The sequence below is a fragment of the Fundulus heteroclitus genome, chromosome 13 (assembly GCF_011125445.2).
Source record: "Fundulus heteroclitus isolate FHET01 chromosome 13, MU-UCD_Fhet_4.1, whole genome shotgun sequence".
NCBI lineage: Eukaryota > Metazoa > Chordata > Actinopteri > Cyprinodontiformes > Fundulidae > Fundulus > Fundulus heteroclitus.
In genome coordinates this window covers 8,194,739-8,218,374 of record NC_046373.1, presented here as the reverse complement: position 1 = coordinate 8,218,374, position 23,636 = coordinate 8,194,739, and the positions used below count along the sequence as shown (strand labels likewise).

The 23,636-nt window shown below is 47.3% G+C and overlaps 1 protein-coding gene across 1 annotated transcript; it reads right to left on the bottom strand.

Moving 5' to 3' along the window:
• Positions 1–4,704: 4,704 nt before the first annotated feature.
• Positions 4,705–23,298, bottom strand: jazf1a (JAZF zinc finger 1a). Its single transcript, XM_012874270.3, has 5 exons — positions 22,948–23,298; positions 11,651–11,723; positions 9,173–9,369; positions 6,420–6,589; positions 4,705–4,955 (listed from the first exon to the last, which is right to left on the bottom strand). Exons 1-5 carry the CDS (start codon positions 23,060–23,062, stop codon positions 4,779–4,781), a joined length of 732 nt encoding a protein of 243 aa, XP_012729724.1. The 5' UTR covers positions 23,063–23,298; the 3' UTR covers positions 4,705–4,778.
• Between the last annotated feature and the right edge of the window lie 338 nt (positions 23,299–23,636).

Sequence of the window (23,636 nt, the reverse complement as noted above, 5' to 3'; positions counted from 1 at the left end):
GCAGAACTACAGCAGTGTCAAGGGGGCCGTATTAGCAGCCAAAAGCATCTTCTTATCGTTAAATTTGAAGTTTGACAAAAGCGTAAAGGCCAAGTGAAGCACGCGTGACTGAAGATCACACCCACCTCCCTTCTTTTTTTTTTTTCTTCTTTTTTTTGCTGTCGTCTGTATGAGTGTTTTGCGAAGATGTCAGCCGGTTGGAAGAAACGAAACGCAACAAAACAGCACTACGTTTTTACGGATCTGCACTAAATGAGGCTTTATTTTGAATGTACTGTACATAGAAAGAACGAGACTGAGGAGAGTTACTGTCTTAAAGCTGTCTCCCTTCATTATCTTCTTCATGCAAGCGACCGATCGGGGAGGGATGGGGGGGGGCGTCTCGCTTCCTGTTGTGCACTTTTCCCACAGGTCGATCCCAAGCAGCCGCGCCGAGGGGGCGTCGGATGTTTTTAGGCAAATACAGACACTTTAATTATGTTATTTTGTTTTTAGAGCTGTGAAGAGGTCGCTGCTTCGTGTGCAGGTCTGTAAGCCCTCATCACTGTCGTCTAAATGTACGTTCAGAGCTTCTTGTCCGATTGCTTGTTACGGCGGTGTTTCTTAACAAATGTTGCATCCAGGCTCCACCAACTACGGTGCCTTGGAAAAGCCGTTAGCTCACCTTGAACTTTTCCATATCTCACGCAGACCTTCGGGTGTTTTTATTGGGATTTTGTGTGATTAAAAACCTAGAAAGTGGAACATAATTGTGAAGCGGAACCAAAATGTTCTTCGCCATCATCGCAAAAGACCGGATGCAGTAACCGGCACGCCAGATAATGTATTTGGCTCGTGGGTAGATTTTCCTGCCTTCAGTGGTGCGTTTTTAGTAGCTAAGATGCTAAAGCTCACAGAGTTTGGTGGCAACACTGGGATGGATGCAAGAACAGAGGCAGGAAGATGTGGGTTAATCCCTAACTTCCTTATTCCTGAGCGTTTGGAGGTCGGATATGTGGGAGTTTCCCCCCCATGTGTCTGCCACACGTTCTTCCACCTGAGCGGTGGATCTCTACAGCTCCTACAGAGCTACCCATGGCTGCATCCACGTTCTCCTCGCCCAGCGGGTCGCTTCAGTCGGATGGCCATGTCTACGTTTTAGGTGTTTTATGCTAGGGCTGGGCGATGTGGACCAACACTAATATCTTGATATGTTTAGGCTGAATGCCGACATATTTACCCCGATATGTTTTTTTTTTTTTCTTTTCATAGAGTAATTATAAAAAGGCATCGCTGAATCAAAAGCTTAATCACAGATGTCTCAAAGGCATATTTTTTTTAACAAACAGCTGTAAATATGTGAAACAGCTGATTAATAACCTGCTGGAATAAATCAAAGTATAACTATAACACAAAATAGACCATCTCGATATAAACGTTCTAGTCTGTGACACGAAATGTCCCAGAGGAGACGGCTGGTCTGTGGTGGCGACTTGGACAGGTTCAGGGCGTTCGGACCCTTTAGCAAGGCACCGTACAAACCCGACTCTTTGTGTGCGCTGCGTGTCCCAGCTCTGCTCTCCTCATGTGAGAGCGTTCGGGGGGGGAATGGGTGTAAGTGTGGCGCTGAAAAGACCCTCAAGAATAAATGACGCGTGTCTAAATGAATGTGGCTGCTGGTGTTCTTTAATTCAGGGAAGCAAAGAAACTGAGTCGGTCTGAGCTGTGGGGGTTTCACTTTATTTATTTTTTTCAGTCATATACACTGGAGCAGCTTCTTTTTTTTAATTTTCTTTAATATAGAAACAGTTTGACATCATCTACAACTCACTCTTCCTCAGAACCTGTTGAAAGATCCCATACAAAAGGGAAACGTTGGTCTCCACGTTAACATACGAAAATATAATTTAAAAGCACTTGACGACAGACACGTGTTACATTACATTCACTGTACATGGTATGCTGACCCCCCCACCCCCTCCCTCCCTTCCTCCCCGCCGCTCCTCTTCCTCCTGTGCTTGTTCGGCCCAGCAGCCCACTAAGTGACAGTACTTCAGTCGGTATCGGTGGGCGGCAGAACCTGTTGCTGGACCCGAATAAAGCAAAAAAAATTATAATAATAATGCAAACAGGAGGAGCGGAGAGCCCGTGGGAGGGGCCCATCGAGCAGAAGAGAGGAATCGCTGCACCGCTCAACTCTGCTGATCCATAATGACAGCCCGGACACTTCAGGCTCCCCCCCCCCATAAGGAGTCGATCCGGAACCTCCGAGCACCGAAACACGCACACACTTACAGTAATACTCTCTATGCTGATGAAGATACTGTTGGAAAACCACGCGCACGCATACGGCGGGACTGGAATGCTGCTCTCTACAACACGCACAGACAACAAGTTGTGGATAATCTCTTAAAACACGAATGCAACCTTCGTCTTCTGAAAGCATGCATGAAGACATCCAACCCGTGCACGCTTCTGGAGGCGCGATGAACAGGGAAAGCGTTGCCACACTTGTTTGGCGTCCTCCACTTTAAAAAAAACCCTTACCCCACCCCGCCCCACCCCTCCCTCCCTCCCTATCAGGCACATGGTATGGTCAATGTTTGGCAGTGGAGAGCTGTTGGCAACGATCATGAGAACAAAAACTAAAAAAAAAACAACAACAAAGATCTTGGCAACTGGAATTCATTATGATGCTCGCCTGCTGTTGTGGCTGAGCGCAGCTCTGGCACTATGAATGAGGGAAATGCTGGATGGCTGTGTGTGCAGCGATCAGAACGGGCCGTGGTCTCCTCCTGATCAACACATCAAATAAAGTCTCAGAACGTGGAGGCTTGGGGTGGGGTGGGGTGGGGTGGGGGGGGGGGGGGGGATAACGGAAAACGGTAAGGAGCGTCGGCTCGTTACCTTGTCAAGCGGCTGCTTTAGCACAAAACTAAATCGTCGGCGAATGCAGCGCAAATAAATCAGCGCCCCAAGATAAAGGAAGGTCCAAAGCCGAACAATAAACTCTGATTTTACTGCAGCAGCACAATCCGCACCGAAAAAAAAAAAACCCTGACCCTAACCCTTTCATTTGAGATTTACTCAATGGGGGAGCAAAAACAAACATGTTAATAATTTAACTTTATTGATCTCACAATAAGTAGGGAAATTCACTTCTGCATCTTAACCCATCACCCTTGGGGAGCAGTGGGCTGCCACTGTGCGGCGCCTGGGGAGCAATCTGGGGTTAAGGGTCTTGCTCAGGGACCCAGAGTTGCTGTGACTGGGGATTGAACCGGGTACTTGCATCCTTCTCTGAGTGCAAGCACGCTGCTCTAACCACTCGGCCAGCACTCCCCTCTCATGTTGGGGGAAGAAAACTGCCTCTACAGACACCTGTGATGCCATAACTATTGGCACATCCTCCAAAATGACGTAGCATTTTGGTAACTTATGCTTCTCTGTTGCAAGCCGAGGCGTGTCAAAGGACTTTCAATCCTTGATGTCCTGGGGTCGTAAAAGCGACGAAAACCCCGAGCTACTCTTCAAAATGGAAAAGACGGGAGAACATGCCATTTGGCCGAAGGCGGCAAGTAACAGGTTTGTTTGTTTTGCCCCAGACGTCAGTGATCGGAGTCTGCTAAGACCCTCCTGGGTCTGGAGCTGTGAACTTTGGTCAGACGAGACTCAGCTGGAGCTCCTCAACAGCAAAAAGCTCCGTGCGGGTCTGGCTGTCGATGCCAGAGAGGCCAGAAGCGGGTAATGAAAAGTGAAACGTCACCGGAGAAGAGGGGTATGCAACGAAATAACAGCATTGGTGATTTTGGGAAAAAATAAAAAATAAAACATTTCATGATATGAGATTGTTTTCCCACTAAATAACTGTTTAAAGGTAAGAAAAGTCTAGTTTACAAGCGAGAGATAATGCTGCTGCTGCAAAACGAGGCTTTTTTTTTCAGCCGTCCACTCCCAGGGCTGTCAGTGAATGAAAAAAACGCTAAAAAGTCTAAAACACTGGCAAAAAAAAAAAATAGATATATAAAATAAAGCTTCAAAATAAAGTAGCTATTTATGAATATGCTCATGAATACTTTTATATTTAGTTTTTTTATGTACACATACATATTTGTCTGTGGTTTTATATATCAATATATCTGTTCTACGTATAACTTAACTCTTGCTCTTGAATCTCCCGGGAGCAGCTGTGAAGGCGCAGAGCTCCGCCCGCTCGGTGGGACTCTGAGGAGCGTCAGAAAGGTTGGACAAAGCGCGTCCTAAAGCCCAGGAGCCGACCTCTCCCTGCTCCGAGACGAGCCCGGATGGGAGGAAGGAGGCAGGAGGCGCTCGTGCTTTTTTTTTTTTTTTTTGTTTGTTATTTTCTTTTTTCTTTGCTCCCGTTTTTCAAAAAAGCTCCGCCGCTTTTCCTTCGTGTCGTTTTGTTTTTTGTCTTTTCGTTCTGTTGTTTTTTACAGTTAGCACCTTATGCAAGTAAAACAGTTTGAAAACAAACAAAAAAATATATATATATATGATAGCATATACGAATGTGCAAATGTACATCAATGAAAGTTAAAAAATAAAATACTACAAAGATACATTGTTTTTACCAAAAAAAAAAATACAAGTGATAGATAATACGTGGCTAGGACAAAAGAATAATGCAAAGACAGATATATACTTTAAAAAAAAAAGTGACATAAGAAAGAAAAACAACTTAAAGCATGCAGTTGATCCTTTAGTGTTTGGGATGGGTGAGGAGCGCCGGGACGGGGCTCGTGTTTGTGGGGCGGCTGACCCGGCGCGGGCGCGGCGCGCTAGCCTTGGATCTTGCGGAGGATCTCGGTGGAGACGGGCGGGTGGAAGTTGATGGTGTGGTGCCTCAGGCCCTGCGACGTCTTGTAGCTCTTGCCGCAGCGACACTTGAAGGGTTTCCTCACGCGGATCTGCGTGCGGTGGCCGTTCTTGGCGTGGTATTTGATGCCGTTCACATTCTGCCGCAATGAGGGGACGAGGCGGGGGGGGGGGGGGGGGGGGGGGAAGCACATGGAAGAAAACACGGAAGAAAACACTGTTTTTAAAAAAAAAAAAAAAAACTTATCTGCAAAACAACAAGATGACGCCACAGCCCTGCTGCTCCAGCTCTTAGCAACGGACTGTTTGTTTTTTTTTAAACAAGAGGGTCGATTATTAACAGGGGGGAAAAAAATGACGTGGATACATTAATACCAATAAAAAACAGATTATTTCATGACTGACCAACACAAAGAAGGGTATGGGAGGTTTTCAGAAACATCCACGAGCAAAAACTGGAAAAGAATGCCGTGCTTTATGTGGCGATATCCTAAGGCCGGACGATAATTCAATAATTACATAGATATCAGTTTATAGGCGTATAACGATGATAGAAAAAAGGGTCAGTAAAAAATAACACTTTTCCTTCCTTATACATTCTAGCCATGAAAGTTAAACTACAGTCCCTACATCCTCCCAGCCAATCACAAACGCAGATCTAGGAACTAAGCTCCGCCTCCTTCAAGGAGTTCAGAGAGCTGCCTTTTATTTTTTGTTTAAAAACTTGCAGTTTTGGTAAAACGTTGGTCTTCTAAAATGTTCTCAGTGCTTTATGGAACATTTTCTCCACTTTCTGAAATGGTAGCTGCCAGTCATTTGGGCTGCGTCTCTACCTACACGCAGAAGGCTGCATGCCAAGCATTTCATTCACATGCGTCATTTTCCTTCACAGTGATGCACGTCTTTACGCAGATGCATCACACAAGATTGCCGTGATAAAATTTAAGGAGCGTGAATATGAAGACTCTTGAAAGTCTCCGTAAATCCTGATTGGACAGCAGCGTTAAAGCCTATATTGACTCCTGTGTCTCCACCTAGCTATCCAAAAGGGAGGACCGCCCTGGGCACGGCCTCAAACCGCACACCCACCACGTTTCACCGCCTGTCAAGGACGGTAACTTCCTCCCGGTGTTGCTGTATCGTTATGGAAATGTCCAAATAAGCCAAAAAAATATTGATACTAAGATAAGAGAACATGAAATGCCTTTTTCCTCCCCCAGTTTAGTGGCAGAGAGATAACGACGATGAGACCGAGGGCCATTTCAGAACAGAAATGAGGGCTTTTCCCAAACTGCCTTTTTTTTTTCCTCTAAATGGGGCACAAAAGAGTCATATCCAACGTTTTCCATTAATTTAGAAGCTGTGACGGCCGGCTGAATGAGCTCCTTGTTGCGAGCTGCGATAAAGATCGACCAAAGCAAACGCACCATGATACATTCATCACTGCTTCCAATCAGGGCGGCCTGGATTTATGGTCGCTCCCAAACAACCTTCCCGGACATGTGATCCCCGCACAAAAGCTGCAGTGTAGCCTTAATGGCAGCAGAAGCCTCATGTCCTGTGGCTGAGGCCCGGCTCGTTACTCCGTCGGGTTTTAATCTCACCTTGTATCTCTTCTTACACCCGGGGACGGGACAGGCGAACGGCTTCTCCTCTCCGCCGTTCATGCACATGGAGCTCAGGATGGACTCGGAGCTGATGGCGCTTTCTGTGGTCCACGACTCGTCGCTGTCCGACTCCTCGTAGTCTACCTCCTCCTCGTCATACTCGCTGCCTGCAGCCACCCGGAACAAGACAAGCGTTTGTCATGGCGGGCAGACGTTCTCCCCCCCCCCAAAATAAAAAATTAAATAAATAAATGCGTCACGCAATTGGAACTCGCTGCACAGAATACGACGTGGTGACCGCAAACTGAGTGTGCAGCGTCATGCTTTAGGGGATTGTTGTCCAGCTCAATGTGAACATAAAGCAAGTCTGAAAGCATAGAGATTATGTGCAAAAATAAAAAAAAATAAAAAAATCTGTGTTCAGGTCTTTCCCCAGATTCTCAATTAGATTTGGGTCTGGACTTTGACTAGGCCATTTCTAATGCGTGAATACGTTTGAGCTCAACCAGTCCATTCCAGCCCTGGGCATCTGTGGAGGGTCTTCCTGCTTCTGCAAGGTCTTATTGAGCCTCTAACAGGTTTCCTGACAGAGGCCAGCAAAATGAAACGTTCTGGTCTGCGTGTCGGCCTGGGCCGCCTGGTGGCTGCCTCATGCTGAGCGTACAGAGAGCTGGGGTCCGTTCTTCGTACGTCGCTAACTCAGTTAGCTGGATTTGATTGTTGACGATTTGGCATGATCTTGGATCGTTTGGTTCTTCGAAACTCATCTTGGACTTGCTGTCATAGCAACATGTGCGCCAGCTTGAGCCTGCTCCAGAGCAGGCTAATTTCATGTAAACAGGATTAGATTGCAGCTGTATAAGCGGAGGAGATAGGGAAGTCTGCCGTAGCCATGTCCATTTTTACGACAGCAACCTGTTGCGGAAGGAGCAAGAATAATTTGCTGAGTTTTTCGAATTAACCGCTTATTGCGCAATAGACAGGATCCTTTAGTGCAGCGAGACAGTGTAATTGTAGAGAGATTTTCTTGGTGGCTGTTATAAACAGACAAACACATCAATTAACAGTAGCTTTTAAAGAGGAAAAGTGGTGTTAGAGCCATAAATAGAAAATATTGAAGTTATTTGTATGATAGTTTGCTTTTTATTTTTATCATATTCAGTAAGAAGATTTGTTCAGGCCATTTTATTGTGAAGTTTAGTTTTACTTTGAAAGGCTTGCTTCCTGTCGAGCCGTATATTGTATTAGAAAAAACTATGGATGGATTATCTAGCCACGGAGCAATACAGTTTTACCGTGTAAAATGTGGATGACTTGGAAAAGGAAGAACTTCATTTTTTATAGATAAATAATGTTTTTGTTAAAATTCCTAGTTTGCACGTGTCCTTTACTTCCAGTGTCTAAGCAATGACACCGATATTGGATCTCTTGACATAACAAGTGCCTTTTTAAAATAAAGTATAATAATTAACACAACCAAAGCTTCAAGGGAACGGTTCGGATCATGGCCTAGTCAAAAGTCCACAGCTAAATCCAGCTGAGAAATTGTAACAAGAAATTAAAATTTCCACTAAGAGACAACCGACATTAATTAGCTAAACAGAATTGTGGGTAAAAATGTCCTCTAGACTTAATGCGGCAGTCACACATAAGGCGCTTCTAGAAGGACTGATTCAGGGGGAGCTGACGAAAAAGCCCGCCACACTTTTCAGACTTTTAATTTTAAAAGCACGGCTTTTCTTTCACCCCCTCTCACAAAGCTATGCACTGCTCTGTGTCGGCCTATCGCACAAATCCCCAATAAAATAAATTAAGGTTTTAACTCTGAAAAAGTGTAAGGGGCGTGAATACTTTTGAAAGGCCCCATGTGCGACTCGGTCTTAGCGCTGCTCTCTGCGTTCTAATGACTTCTGCTCATGAGGAGGAAACGGGTATTGGGTGTGTGGGTGCCTGTGAGTTCAAGAAAGAAAAAAAAAAAACCAGGGGGCTCATTAAGTGGGAGGGATCCCCGCCGCCAAGCCTGGGAGAAAGAAAAAAAAAAAATGCTTTCCTCAAAGCAGAACATTCCACTTACACGCAGCCGCCCAGATGCATCCACATACCTGAAGCACTCAGGCACACAAACACAAACATCCAGGCCCCCGGGGACCCCCCGCCGCGCAGCAGGAAACGCGGCCCCGCAGCGCGAGGAAGTGGATGGCACCTTGGCACATGTTGAAAGGGGGTGTGGGTTCGTGCGTGTCGGCGCGCGAACTCGGACCCAACGCTCGGGCTGGACTCGGCCATCTGCTCCTGGGCCGCGCGGCGCTCAGCCCCGTGCGAGCGCAGAGCGCCGCAGCAGCTGCTGTGTAATTAGCCAAGTGTTGACTGGTTTGCTCGCTGCAGGAGCAAACTAAGGCCGGCGCACACACTGCAGCGGACGGTGCTTTGCTCCCCCCCCCCTTTTTTTTTTTTCCACTCTTGACGACCCAGAACCCAGTCGGGCTGCTTTTAGCGATAGCATACTGTTGTATCAATCAAAAGTGATGGTGTGTTTTTAAAGCTGCGGGTTGGGCTGCATTCCACTCGTGTTGCAGAGTTCCTCCGCAGCTCGGAGCTGAATTTGGAGCCTCAGCTTCCTGTGGCGTAACCAGAAGTGTGAGTGTCGACCGCCCCGAGGTTCCCATTTGCATGCATAGCTGTCGGCACCGCAATTCGCCGTGCTCAGGCACCCGCTTCGCAGGCCCCCCCTTACGAAGCGCGCTCCCTACCTGTGGGCGTGCTGCTGCGGAAGGAGGAGGACGGGGTGATGGGGGGCGTGACGGGGGGCGTCAGGTTGCCGCTGGTGTGGCGCGGCGGCGTGGCCGTGCTGTTCCTGGACATGCCGCCCGTGATGGACAGCGACAGCTTGGGCGTGGCCTTCTTCTTCATGGTCTCCTGCTCGCGGCGTGCCGCGTCCGTCATGAACCTGTGGGGGGGGGGGGGGACACACAAGGACCCGTTATGGAGCTCCGTTTTGGACCTGCAATATGTTGTTTTAATGCTGCAAAATATAAAAAGGCTTTTTTTTTATCCGGGGAAAAATGTATGCAAAGCGCCTTAAACTCCTTGACATTGTGGCGCGGGAGAGCCACACTTCAGTGCGTCTCGTTCACAGATCAACGTCTTCCAGCGTCTCTGTTCCCCGAGCTGAAAGTCTCCCCACAGCATGACGCTGCCACCGCCATGTTTACCCGTGGAGACGGTGCGGTCCGACTCACGGATCCTTTAGCGCACAAGCCCAGAAGTTATTTTGAGGTGTGAGAGTGACGTGATCTGACCTTCTTCCACGGGCTCTCTGGTTGCCCCTCTTGTATAAAAGGTCACGTCTGCGGGATTCAGAACCAGCAGCGGCCTGCCAGTGCATCCTCCCACCCGAGCAGCTGACCCCTGCAGCTCCTCCACAGCATCCTATTTTTTAAAACCATGTCGTTTTTCCTTTTACTTCACAGCTGTGCGCTACATCCCGTTGGTCTAAAATGCCAACAAACTGCCTCGGTGTTGGTGACTGGCCAAACTTACTGCGCACAGTAAAGCAAACAGCACGACACAGACGGCTACACCACCTTATCTTTGGATCCAAGGAGGCTTGCATCAGTGAGTAAGGTCTCTGCCAGGTTAATGTCCTGCAGCCCGCATACGAGCCCCCCGTGGGTGTGTTCAGGACAGGAATAGAACGAGTTCAAGTAAATCAATGATGACTTGTGGTACGAGTTTATGGCGACGTTGTCAAAGGGCGTCTATCCGTTTTATTCCCACAGAATAAAAGTACCTGGACTGTTTTTTTTTTTTGTTTTTTTTTTGTAATCTGGATTAGTTTTCTAGGTCGATCAGAGCATCGATCAGATGCTGTGGATCGGCAGTCAGAATATTGAGGATTAGATGCCATCATGAGCTCTGAAACGCTCTGAAAAACTGAAAGCGTGTCAACGCTGGGACATTCAGCAGGACGCTCATCCAAAGCATGAGGCCCAAGAACACGGAGATCGCTACGGAGGCCCAGAGATCCTCCTTCCGTGTCTTTATCAGTCTCTCCAGACCTATTGTGCAGAGAGAAATGTTCAAAGATACGTTTCTCCTCATGTGGCAACCTTGTGAGATGTTACTGGGTGTTCTATTAGTAAAACTCTTTAGCATGAAGTATTACCAGCTGGTTAGGTGAGAAGGGTGGCACTGATGTCACTGAAACAATTAATCACTATTTTTAAGTCATAAATCATTGATTGCAAATCAAAAGTTAGGTTTTTATGAACATTTGACTGAGATTTTGCTACTGGAATAAAACCCGTTTACTCTACAATCTTTAGCAGGGAAGTCAGCAGCTATTCATGAAAGATCTGTTTCTCTTTCACTGCAGCCTCTTTTCTGATAATTACTCCCTCTTTGGGAAACATTATGAATCCATATTGTAAAAGGATCACACCCATAATAAATAAATGGATCAAATTCAGGATCGAATCTTTCAAGGAACTAAATTAGGTTAAATAAGCCCTTTCCTCCCCAAAGTCACAGCGCCCTCACCGAAGAGTGTTGTAGTCAGGGCAACCATGCAAAGGTTAATCTGATGCATTCGCTGGTCAGAAAAAGGGATCGGATATTTAGATTGGTGACTGGCGGACCGCTGGACAGCTTCGAGTCGTTAATCGGTTTGATTTCCTGCAGCATCTTCAGTTCCAAGTTCCAGTTTTGTCCATTTTCTTACCATCACTGGCTTACGAAAGCTTCATGCTCATTCAAAAAAGTGTCGATCTAAAACCGAGTCACGCCGCAAGTCAAATAATATTTGACCGGGAACTAATTCCTTCATATTCCTCTTTAATGGGATTTTATGCATCTGTTCCTACGAGGCCTCCGTCTCATTTCTCCTGTTTTGCTTTTCAACATGAGACCGCCACCAAAACACAACCAAACCCGGCCACTTAATAAACCATCCCGACACCACGCACGACAAACGCCGATGACATTTACGACCCCGCCGCTGGAGCCCTCCCCCCCCCCCCATGCGCTGCCTTCGTCTCGCCCCTGGTGCGGTTTCCTGTGCGCTCGCTGGCCGGATGAGTCACAGCGATGGGGAGACATAACTCGTCTGCGAGCTGCGAGTCACATGAGCGCACACATGGACGCGGATTTGGGACGGCGGAGCAAGGCTGCTCCCCTGTTCAGAGCTGCGCTGCTCCCCTCGCCGCACGTGTAGTTGGCTGATTGCGTACCTGTTGATGTAGCTCAGGGCCAGGTAGGTGGGCTGCTGCTGCTCCTGCTTCTCCAGGACCCGTGGATCTGTGTCTGAGGGAGAGAACGACACACTGGATTAATCAGCTCTGCTCCCGGAGGAAGGGTGTAGCTTCTTCACTCCCCCCTGCAGCACAGGCTCTATAGACAACTGGGGGGGGGGCGGCTTCACCCGTACTAACGTATGATCACAATACCTTGTACGCTTTCATAAACACAGAATCAATGTTGTTGAATAAAGCTGAATCTAATTTAACACCCACCCCAACCCCCAACCCCGCAAGCAATAAGCTTCCCGCCAAAATATGACAAAGAGCCATGGACTGGTAGGAGCCGGTGATGAATGTGCGGTGTGTTAGTCAACAGGCGTGCACAGGCCTTTTCCTTTTTTTTTTTTTTTTTCTTTCCTTTAATTTCCAACTGACTTGCTAAGTCAGTAACACGACAGTAGGCAACTTCCTGTGCCTGAGGCCGACACAGCTAACTTCAAAGTCCGGCCTCCCCTCCGCTCCCTGGGAAACGGGGGGCCGGCGTTGCAGGAGCATCCGTGAACTGCCAGTGCCATCAAGTGTTCAGCCGGGGAACTTTTGTTTGGGAGAGAACTCGAAGCAACTCATCGAGTTAGTCTGCACATTCACACCCAACGGGGGGCCTTGCAGAAGTATTCAGGCTCTGTCATGATTTGTCCCGTCACGGCCACTAATTAATGTTTCTATCGGGCTTGTACGTGATAGGCCAGCGTACCAGGCAACCCGCAACTGTGGCACGGAGGCGATACGTGGCTTTCTGGTTTGTTTGTATGCAAATAAAAACCCACAACGTGTGACATGCATATATATTCGGCCTCTTTTAGTGTCTGACACATCTAAATAAAATCCATTGACAGTTGGTGAGCAAACACCACTCCTTGCGCAAGGTGGTGGGAGCGTCATGCTGTAGGGACAGGGAAGCTAGAGTTTATTTATATATTTATATATATATATATATATATATATATATATATATATATATATATATATACACATATACATATATATATATATATATATATATATATATATATATATATATATATATACATATATATATATATATATATATATATATATATATATATATATATATATATATATATATATATATATAGATAGATAGATAGATAGATATCTATAGATAGATATGTAGCAAGGCTTGAAAATTACTGTTCAAATTACTGTGAAAGACGGAGACGATACGTGGCTTTCTGGTTTGTTTGTATGCAAATAAAAACCCACAACATGTGCCATGCATATACATTCGGCATGTGACTGCAGCAAAGGATGGTACTGACCCAGACGGGCTCAATGCAAACGCACTGCACACTTTTTTTTTTCTTTTTTATTAATTAAAGCGAAATCGCAAAAGGGGGAAAAAAAAAGTGAATTAAAAACCAGATATCAGTTTCCTTCCACTACACGTGCTCTGCTATGTTAGGGCCAGTCGCATGAAGCTCAGTTAAAAGCACATTTAGGCTGATGTTGCAACAAGTCAAAACGACAAAGCTGAACGGGCATGAATACTTCTGCGCCAGCTCTTTAGGAGTGCTCCTAGCTGCACCTTTAATGGCTTGCAGATGCACATCAATTTAAATCCGAGGAGGCCTGGACGCTCCTTCCTGACTGATCCCGCTGCTCTGTGCGCTGGCCTTCACACCCATTTGGTTTTCAGGCCTTCACACCTCATAATTTAAGCAACAAATGCAGACTTCCCACAAAGCAGAAGAACACAGAGGAGGGCCAGCAAACAAGAAAATAGGGCAAAAAAAATAATTAAACCACACGCCCCCTTCTACTGTTTCCGCTGCACAGCAACAAAGCGCAGCCCTGCACAACTCCCTGAAGAGAAGGAGCGAGGACGAAAGACGCAGCTGATGGATCCGTGAGCACAAATGAGCTTGCACACCCCCAAAAAGGGAGGTGGTCCACAGAGGTGGTCTCTGAAAGTATTTTATAGTCGTCGCACCGACTGCTCGATACCAGAGTGCTCTGCGCGCTCAGCAGCAGGCCAGAACCGCACCTACGTGACTGACAGGGTCCAGATAGGAGACAGAGGTGGTCTGCCATCTTAAAGCTGCAAGCCAGACTTACTTTGGATATAGTTTGTCACCTAGAGTGGGAAAAAAAATCATAGTTTATTGTTTGATTGCTTTTAAAAGTATTATCAAAGTCTACTCCAAAACAAAAAAAAACAAACAAAACAAAACGGCTTTTATGCACACACGCCTCCGCTGACTTCAGGCGACTGATCGGCGCTCTTTGGGGGACGTTTAATTGTGTGCGTCTTGTTTTTTTTTCTTCCCCTTCTTAATTTGCATCTCTTTTATCAAATATCTCAAAATCAATCAGATTTTACATAATCATCGCTTTCCATCTAGTCAAACGCAACACACTGGGCTTTACAGGTGGTAAAAACAAAGTAAAAGACGCGCAATCAGGAATGAAACCCGAAGAACAACTAACTACATGAGACAATTAACAACTAGAACAGAATGTCATAGGACGCGCCACTAACGAGAACCTGTTGTCGTCACGAGTGAGGAAGCACCAAAGAGAGCTATACCGGTAAACATAATTAAATTCAAAAGCACAAACTATGTATTTAAAGTGATAAAACGAAGTTACAGTTGATTTATTATAAGATCTGAGGCAAGACGTGGTAAAACGAGATATTGTGAAAGGTATAGCGATCACATTAAAGATACAACGGAACCAAAGCATACATACTGAAGCAGCTTGAGAAATTAAGTACGACGTGGATTAAATTAGGAAAAACCTTTTTAAAATCAGGCACAAGTTAGGCTAAAGGATGTTCTTTTTAAAAATCTCAGGACCTGTGTTTATTTGTAACTTGTACGACTGCATTCATGTGCCTCTTGTGACGTCACTGAGCCAAATACGCAGATTACCCAGGCAAGTACCAGGTTTTTTTTTTTTTTACCCCCTTCTTCATTGTGCTTGGTGAAAACTTAAAATTTTCTGCAATCAGTTCTTCATTACCCATCTGCGTTTCTATCGCCGGCGTATGTTTTCTCGTGAAAAAAATTAAAATAAAACACCACTGGATGGTATCTTTAAAGTCCAAACTTCCAGAAAGAAACCACTGTGTCTTGTACAGATATTTGCAACAACAACAAAAATTATGACACGAGCAGGACTACAGAGTTCACCTCAAGGTGTTCCGTGGAAACTCTAATAATTGTTTTGCTTATAATCTAAAATTAATATGTCACAGTGAGCACCATCCTGACTAATTTAGGATGCCCGAGGAGCTGAAGATCCTGGGTGAGGGTGCACACATGTGTGGGGGGGAAAGAGGTGATGGTGGCAAAGCAGGGAACCAGGTGCGGAGAAGTCGAGCGGCAGTAAACGTTCGCCAAATTTACGACTTCCGCTCACCTAACAGGACAGGAAGCTAAAAGGCTCCGGATGCTGGCGCTGGAGCCGGCGGAAGTCCCACACTTCATCTTTGGAGCTTTGGTTTTCTAACCATCAATGCATGACTCTCAGCTTTTCTGCGCGTTGGTGCCGTTATAATCACACGTGATGGACGCATGTCAGACTCTGGAGTTAACTTTAAAGCCCGGTCCCAGCTGCGCCTTTTTCCAGCTTTCCCAGCGGCACGCTGCTTCCCCCTGGTGGTGAGAACCCGCGGCGCAGTCTGCATGCAGCCGCGAGGGCGTGATGACGGTGTCACGGTGTGTGTGCGCATGCGCCTGTACCTCGGCATGTGTTCCAGGCAGGCCAAGAATGCACGGCTTGTTGTGCAGCCTGCTAATTAAGCCCCAGAGAGCATTTTAACGCGTTTCCAGAGCAGCAGGCAACCGGACGAACGGAGGGAGGGAGGGAGGAGGAGCGGGAGGAGAGGAGGGGGGGAGCTGGAGGTGTACTTCTCTGTAATTACAGAGAGGGGGGCTCTCCGGCCCTGCGACTTCCGCAAGGCTAATATGTGGGACTGAGCATGGGGTGACAACAAGGGGGTCTGCAGATTCCAGTCGGGGACGCAGGTCATAGTAATGGCTCTGCTGCTCCACCCTCACGGGTCATTCAGGAAGTGTAGCGAGCAGCAGACCAGTTCACGTGCACAAACCTGGGTCACACCTCCACAAGGTGGGATGGGAAACGATCTGGCCGCTGAGCCACGACTGAATGACTGAAATCATCAGGCGCCCCCCTATGGGGCGTCCCACTGAACACAGGTGCGTTCAGGGAACGGGCCGCTGTCCGGAAAACGACCTCAAGCCAAACCTGACGTGTCCACGTACGTGGATGTCTTTATAGTGAGCATACCTAACACTGCAACTGAACACAAATACACGTTTTTACCCCCTCTTTTCAAGTTCTGCCTATGATTTGAATCCATGGTTAACAAGAAACATGAAAGCACGACTTCTTCCACTTTCTGGTCAATTTAGAATTTCGGTCTTAGCGATATATCGAGGAATACAGCAGGATGTGACATTTTAGCTTTAAATTATTTCAATGCATTCTTAGTTCATTTAGAAACAAATGGCCAGAAATTGGTAAATTGAGCACATCTGATTGGCTCAGTTCAAACTATAATTATATATATAATTTCTCCACATTTATTGGCATCTTTGGTAAAGATTTGTAATTTGTAGCAGCACAATCTCATTTTAGTAGGTATATTCAGTATAGGGAGGCAACCCTAACTATTCCAGTAAAAAGCGTGTAACTAAACTTCTCGGAGCTCCTTTGGATTTCCTGCTCCCTCAGCGTACATACAGTTGAAACCAGACGTTTATATACGCTGTATAAAAAGACACATAAGCTTTCTTTTCCCACCATCAGACATAAAATCTGAACAACTTTCTCCTATTTAGGTCTATTAGACTTATCAAAATGATCTGTTTTTGCTAAATGCCAGAATGAGGAGAGAAGGACTATTTTAGACGCTAATTAACTACTTTCTTCATATTCAGAAGTTTACATACGCTAAGGTCACTATCTCTTTAGACAATTTGGGAACGCCAAGATGATGATGTCGTGTCGTTGGCAGCTTCTGAGGGGTTTATTGACAACGTTTGACTTGGTTTGAGAATAATTCTATCCCCTGATAACTCATGCAATTGTACATGTTATTTTTTTTTATTTAAACCTAAAGATTTGTTGGTCAATGAATTAAATTCTTTATCTTTATTAAGCTTAAAACCAAAAAAACAATTTTTTTGCTGCGTCGCTTAACTTTGTTGCAAGATGTCCAAGTAAAAAAAGTATTTAGTTATACTGAAGCGGGTTGTACTACAGCATGAAAAACAGTGAAGAAATATAGATAGAAAATGACATTTCATTGGAGGTTCACATTTAAAATAAATAAATATATAAATCCAGAGCGTTTGACAACAGCGCACTTATTTGGCATCAAAACCTCACCTCTCATTTCAGACATCAAACCCAACCCATGTGTAAACGTGCCCGATGCAGGTGGCGTGTGCGGCGTTTACTTGCGCCCGACTCCTGATGTATTCAGGCCTACCGGCGCCTTTCCCCGTCTCATTCGCCCCTCTAATCCCGCTCCCCTCCTCGTCCCCCCCCCCTGCAGAAGAGAGAGGCAGGTACGTGCTTGTGCAGGTGAGAACACGACACGCCGCGGTCGTGCGCAGAGGCACGCCGGCCCTGACGACGCCGCATTCCTCAGGCCTTACCTCGACGCAACGCACAAAGCCTCAAAACAACGGGTGAAAAAAAAATAAAAACCCTGCTCACTGTAAACACGGTTCGCCTCAGCTGCTTCCTCCTGCTGTAATCTAAGATGCAGGGGAGGTGGGGGGGGGGGGGGGGGTATGTCATTGGAAGGCTGCGATCCTCTTCGCCCGGGGAGATGAGGTCAGCGCTGGAGGCTCACGCGTCACCCCGGTTGTTGTCACGGAAAGATGCGCGACGGACTCATCCGCACTGGTTGCTGCCAGCTAGCGCAAGAAGAGAAGCAAGAGATTATTTAAACCAGAGGCTGAAGTTAGGCTCTAACCAGGGCTTTTACGCACATTTTTCAGGTCAAAACTGCAAGCTTTCGCAGTTTTAAGGTTCTCCGTCGTTTATTTAGCCAGCGATTAAAGGAGGAATGCAAAACTTCACCTTTATGGACGGACAGACGGACAGGCTTTTTAGGAGGGGAAAGAAGATGTTTTGTTATTCGGGAAACAGAATCCATTATTTCTAGACTTTTGGAGAAGCACGTCGGATGCCCTGCCACTAGAGGGCAGCAAAGACAAAACCTTTCTGCTCTAGGCAAGCCGTGAGCTCTCCACACCATGACTTCATTCCCACTTGTCACACTGTAGAGTCGTCTTGGTGCCGCCCCTGACCTACCTGATTTATGGCTTCTGCGTGCCTGTTCATACTCCCTGTAAGCACCCACGGGGGGGGGGGGGGGGGGTACAATCGCTGCAATCCGTTATGCATAACTCTTTTTACAGCTTATCTGACATCTTGAGATGAGAAAGAAGGGACGATCACAGCAGCTCATGTCCTGGTGGATTGTGATCAGACACCCCACTGAACTGCTTCAAAACCCCCAAATGGGGCAAATCAAAGTCAGATGTCACTGACCCCCCACTGCCCCCCCCCCCCCCTCCACCCCCTCTGTTTGTCAGAGTGTTCCCTGGTGCATAAGCAATATTGATTCAGTTGTGAATGCTCGTTATACTGCTGATGACAAGTGGAATAAGGCGGGGGGGGGGGGGGGGGGGCAGATTCATTAATCTAAGAGATCTGGCCAGTAAATCGTCAGCTCTGCTCGGCTGAGGTCGCAGGTCAAGATGGGGCAGCGCGCACGTCGCTGTATTGAGGAAATAGTCTACATACGCACATTTGTCGGCTTCCACGCCTAATTTGATAACAGGCGGGTTACAGGAATACCGTAGATCACAGATACAAGCAGTAAAAGTAAGAGATGACGTGCTCATCCCCTGAAACCCCGCTGCCGCGTTTGGTGAATGTGGAATGGGGGTCCAACGCCCCCGCCGACCATCTTTACGCTCCTGCGGCCGGTCCGGCCCCTTCCATCCCCGCGGCACAATGTCACGCCGGGCGCCGTCGCCGTCGCCGGCCGCTCCGCAGAGCTCTTTGTCAGCGAGACAGCAGGTGCGCAGTAACTCGGCCAACAAGCTGCCCCCAACCCCGAAAGAGTCCAGACTGCCTGTTGCCATGGAGACTGGCTCAGCCAGGCATCCATTTTACCCCCTCACCTCCTACAAATGGCCTCGCGAGGATGGATGCATGCCACAAACGATAATTATGGTCCCAATTAGTATTTCTACGTGCGCCGCAGTATTTTGGCTGTTCAACGTTTAATAAATCGGGCAACTTTTTTTTTTTTTTTGCAGGGAGGAGTAGATTTAAGTTGAATTTGCCAAGCAAGATGATTGTGTGCTTTGTTTAGGCTTTGGGAGGTGTTGGGTAATTGTTAACAAGCAATGAAGGTTACTAAACACAGTCAAAATGGTCTTTTTCCTGGTATATGATTTATAAAAAAAAAAGCTACATCCTTGCATTAAAAACAAGCAACTCGCTGAACTTGTCCTTTCACTATTTCAATAAAATGATCAATGAAGTTTGCCGTAAAACATATGTTCGCATTCATTTTAAAGTTTAAAGCCTGGTTTATTCTGGACGCAGCCGCCAGGTCCGCGTGGCCACATTATGTTTCTCAGCACGGAACTGCCCGCCTAGTTAAGAGCGGAAACGTTATGCCACGCGGAGGGCCTGTGGAAGCCAAAGTGACATGACGGACAAGCAAGCGACGGATCTTTATGATTGGACCCATGAAGACTAACCTGACCCTAAGCCAGATTGATATCGCTCCACCTAGCTTCACTCACATCCATCTGGGACATCTCCCATAGAGAGTGATTTCTTCAACCAATTTTATTTTCCAGCCAATCAGGACGCAGGGCAGGAGTTTCATAGATGTGACGTAGTGGAGAAGCGACCGTGAAGTGAGACTGTTTTGATTCAGACAGCAATGGCGGCTCACATCGAGGAAGCAAGCGTTAACATTGATGCTGCCATTTCTTCCGTGTTGTCCAATCTACCTAATGTTGTTTCATTAAAAGAACATCAGAGAACAGCTCTGAAGGCTTTTGTTGGTGGAAACCATGTTTTCGCCCTTCTACCGACCGGATTTGGTAAGTTTTGTTTTCCGGGGCGCGTCCGTGTCGGAGCGGTTAGCGGTTAGCATGAACCATGTTAGGAGGCCTTTAGTCCTCAACGCGGTCGGCCCGGGATCGACTCCGACCCGTGGCGCTTTGCCACCTGTCTTCCCCCTCTTCCTGTCAGCTCACTGTCAATAAAACGCGTGCCATTAGAACCGCAAACACATTTAAAAAAATAAAAAAGTTTTTTTCCTGCGTCGCTCTCACAGCGTCACGGGTTAGCTTCGGTGTGAGTGGTTGAAATAGCACGTTGATAAAGATGACAGACAAGTGGCTTATCCAATCATATGCAAGGATTTTTGATAAGGCCCAGCCTTCTGAAACGCAGTTCCTATGGATCTGTCCCAGTAGGATGAGTGGAGCTAGGCGGAGCGAAATACATCTGGCTAGGGTCAGGTTACATGAAGACCACCGTGATCAACAAATCGTTAACAATTCTTGGAGAGAAATCGCCGTCACTCTTGGAAGAAAGGACGAGGACTTTAAAATGTTGTCCCCCCCCCCCCCCCCCCCCCCAGCCAGGGGAGTCGACATAAAATGGTCAGTAAAGTTCCCTTCCAGGCGAACGGTCTAAATAACTAACACGCTAGCTGTTAGTAGCTCGACGCACATTACGTCCACGCAGCAGTAGTGATGCAGTGCTCCCTGCGCTTTACTACCATCGCCCCGGAGGTTACACAGTTGCGCACACTACCAAGAAACCAAAGCCGCACCTAACGCCAGGAATAGTCCATTTCAGTGATCCATTCATTTAAATGGATGGATGGATGGATGGATGGATGGATGGATGGATGGATGGATGGATGGATGGATGGATATCCCACTTCACACATTTTAGAGTAATTTTTGTGCCGTCCCTAACCTAAATTATTAAAGTTAAAAGCCTGGTTTACGCCTGACGCATTCCGCGAGGTCATGGAGCGGGAACATTTGACCGCGCGGACGGGCATGGTAGCCAAATTTGTTTATTTATTTTATTGGATAGATGGATATTGGTGATCATATTTTATATTTAATCAATTTAAAATAGTATATATTGTAAAATCACATGGCTCTGTGATTGGCTGTGGTGGAGGGATCCAACAGACTAAAGAAAAGACCAATTTGGGGACTCTTTCCTGCCACATACCATCCTTCTGCACAATAACTTTAATTATTTAATCATTACCTGCCGCTGCTGTGAATAACACTGCTGCTTTTTTCACTTCACCATTGCAACATTAGCACATTTACAACTGATTTTTTCCCTTTCCATTTCTGCAGCACAATTAACCCGAATGTGTGTTGCTATGATGTAAACACATATGGACACTTTTTTAGGTGTTTTCTGTATGTCATATTGCTGCTGCTGCTGCTGCCCACTAAATTTCGAGTACATCTGAATGGAACGATTATTAAAAATTATTTAATAGTAATATCTATTGCTATGACATCTTTATTGTCATTGAAACATACATTACAACAAAATTTGTTCTCTGCTTTTAATCCATCACCCTTGGGGAGCGCTGGGCTGCCATGTGTGGCGCCCGGGAAGCATTCTGGGGTTAAGGGTCTTGCTCAGGGACCCAGAGTGCAGGCAGTGGGGATCGAACCGAGTACTTGCATCCTTCTATGAGTGCAAGCGCATTTCACCACTAGGCCAACGCTCCCCATACACTAAGACTACGTTCACACTGCAGGTCTTAATGCGCAATTCCGATTTTTTTGTGAAATCTGATTCTTTTGCCTGGTCGTTCACATTTCCAAATATATGCGACTTGTATGTGATCTCCTGTGTGAACTGAATGCATTCAACCGAAGTGTCCCGCATGCGCACTCGAGGAAGCGATGACGTCACACATAGCAAGCGTCCTCAGTGTTTGCGGAAGTAAACATGGCTCATAATGCTGGCACGCATTTTGCGGTCATTAATTTATTTTCTAACCGGAGCTTTCCCTCCATTGACTGCTCTTCTCTTTGTAGTCCGCTATGGGTGTCGTCTTTCTTCCCGCTACTGCATAGCAGGACGCAGAATAGTGACGTTTGTAGAGTATTGGTGACGTACAGGTCGGATAAATGCGACCCGGCCGTACATACACAGGACGCATTTGAAAAGATCAGATACGTATCGGATTCAGGACCACATATCCAAGCGGCCTGGGTCGCATTTGAAAAAATCTGATCTGTGTTGTTCAGACTGTCATAAAAAGATCAGATCCAGGTCGCATATGGGCAAAAAAAATAGAAATTGGGTCACTTCAGGCTGCAGTGTGAACGTAGCCTAAGACGCAGCTCGGTAGGTAATATGGGGTTAAGTGCCTTGCCCAGGGGCACATCGACATGTGGCAAGGGGAAGCTGGAATCGAACCCACAACCTTCTGATTGCTACATGACTATTCAACCCATCAAGGCACAGTCGCCCTATAATGCATGTACTATTTATGTAATTTCTGATGTGTTCAAATTTTTTAATAAGTTGTTTGGTTATTGCATTGTGGCACCTTTGGCCTTCCATAGAATTTAACTTGAAATAAGCATTTTTGAGAAGGAGCAACAAGTTAAAAGCTTGTAGGCCAAAACTTAACTAAAAGACGGAGAAAGATGTGGGGGGTACAAGGCGACGTTCCGGTGACAAACTACCGGGTAAATACGGCCGGGGCTCGGTGCGCGGCGGTCGCCCTGCATCAGGCCTGCAAATGTCAACAGACCGCTGAGCTGAGCTGAGCTGAGCGGCGCGTTAGCAGGAGACCCGCCGCCCGCCCGCCTGCTCAGGATGCTAGGTATGCCGACAAAAGCTGCGGCCGACTTAACAGCTGTCTCTCTGCAGCGCCCCGTCCCGCGGCCGGACGTGCAAACACACAACGCCGAGGCGCGTCCGGTTACATTTAAACACCAGCCGGGGACCGAGCGCTCTTCCTTCCGCGAGCCTCGACGACGCGCGGCGCGGCAGGAATAGCGGAACGCGAAGCCGAGCCCGTCTGCACGGAGCTAACCGGCTAGCTAGCAAATCACTGCTAGCTGGTTGGCTCCGCCGGCCGCCCCCCCTTCCTCCTCCTCCTCCTCCTCCTCCTCCGTCGGCCCCGAACTCACCGATGTGATTGTCCTCGATGTGGACGATGAGCTCGGCCAGAGTCTCGAACTGCAGCCCGCAGCCGCCGAACCTGCAGGAGTTGGAGAAGAAAGAGGCGGCGGCGATGCCCGTCATGTTTCACGGTCGCTGGTGCATTCACCGGGCGGAGAGATGGTGGGGTGAGGGGGGGGAGGGAGGGAGGGAGGTCCGGGGAGCCGGGACGGTGAACGGAGGGAGGCAGCGGCTTCAGGGGGGTCCCGGGGAATGGGAGCGGAGGAGAGGAGGAGGGGGGGAGGAGGCAGTGCGCGGAGCAGACACCGGGGAGGGGGCGGCCAGACAAGGCAGCGGCGGACGCAGCTGGGAGGCTGGCGGTGGCGGTGGGGGTGGAGGGAGGGAGGGAGGGGAGGGAAGGGAGGGAAGGGCGGCTGGTGGCAGGCTACGTCACGGTGGCGCCTACCTGTTGGAGTCCGAGGCTGCTGTGAATGATGGCAGCAGAGGAGAGCCGCCGCCGGAGCAGAGAACCGAGTGCACGTCAAACATGGAGGGAGACAATCATGGAGGGTTTACTCCTGCTGCCTGTGGTGTTACATCACTTGCTTAATAAACAGCATAATGTGAAAATCACATTATATAAACATGTCAGCTTTTATTTACTTTCTAAAGTGAAATCCTTGTGTTATTACAAACAAGGATTGTGTTATTATTATTA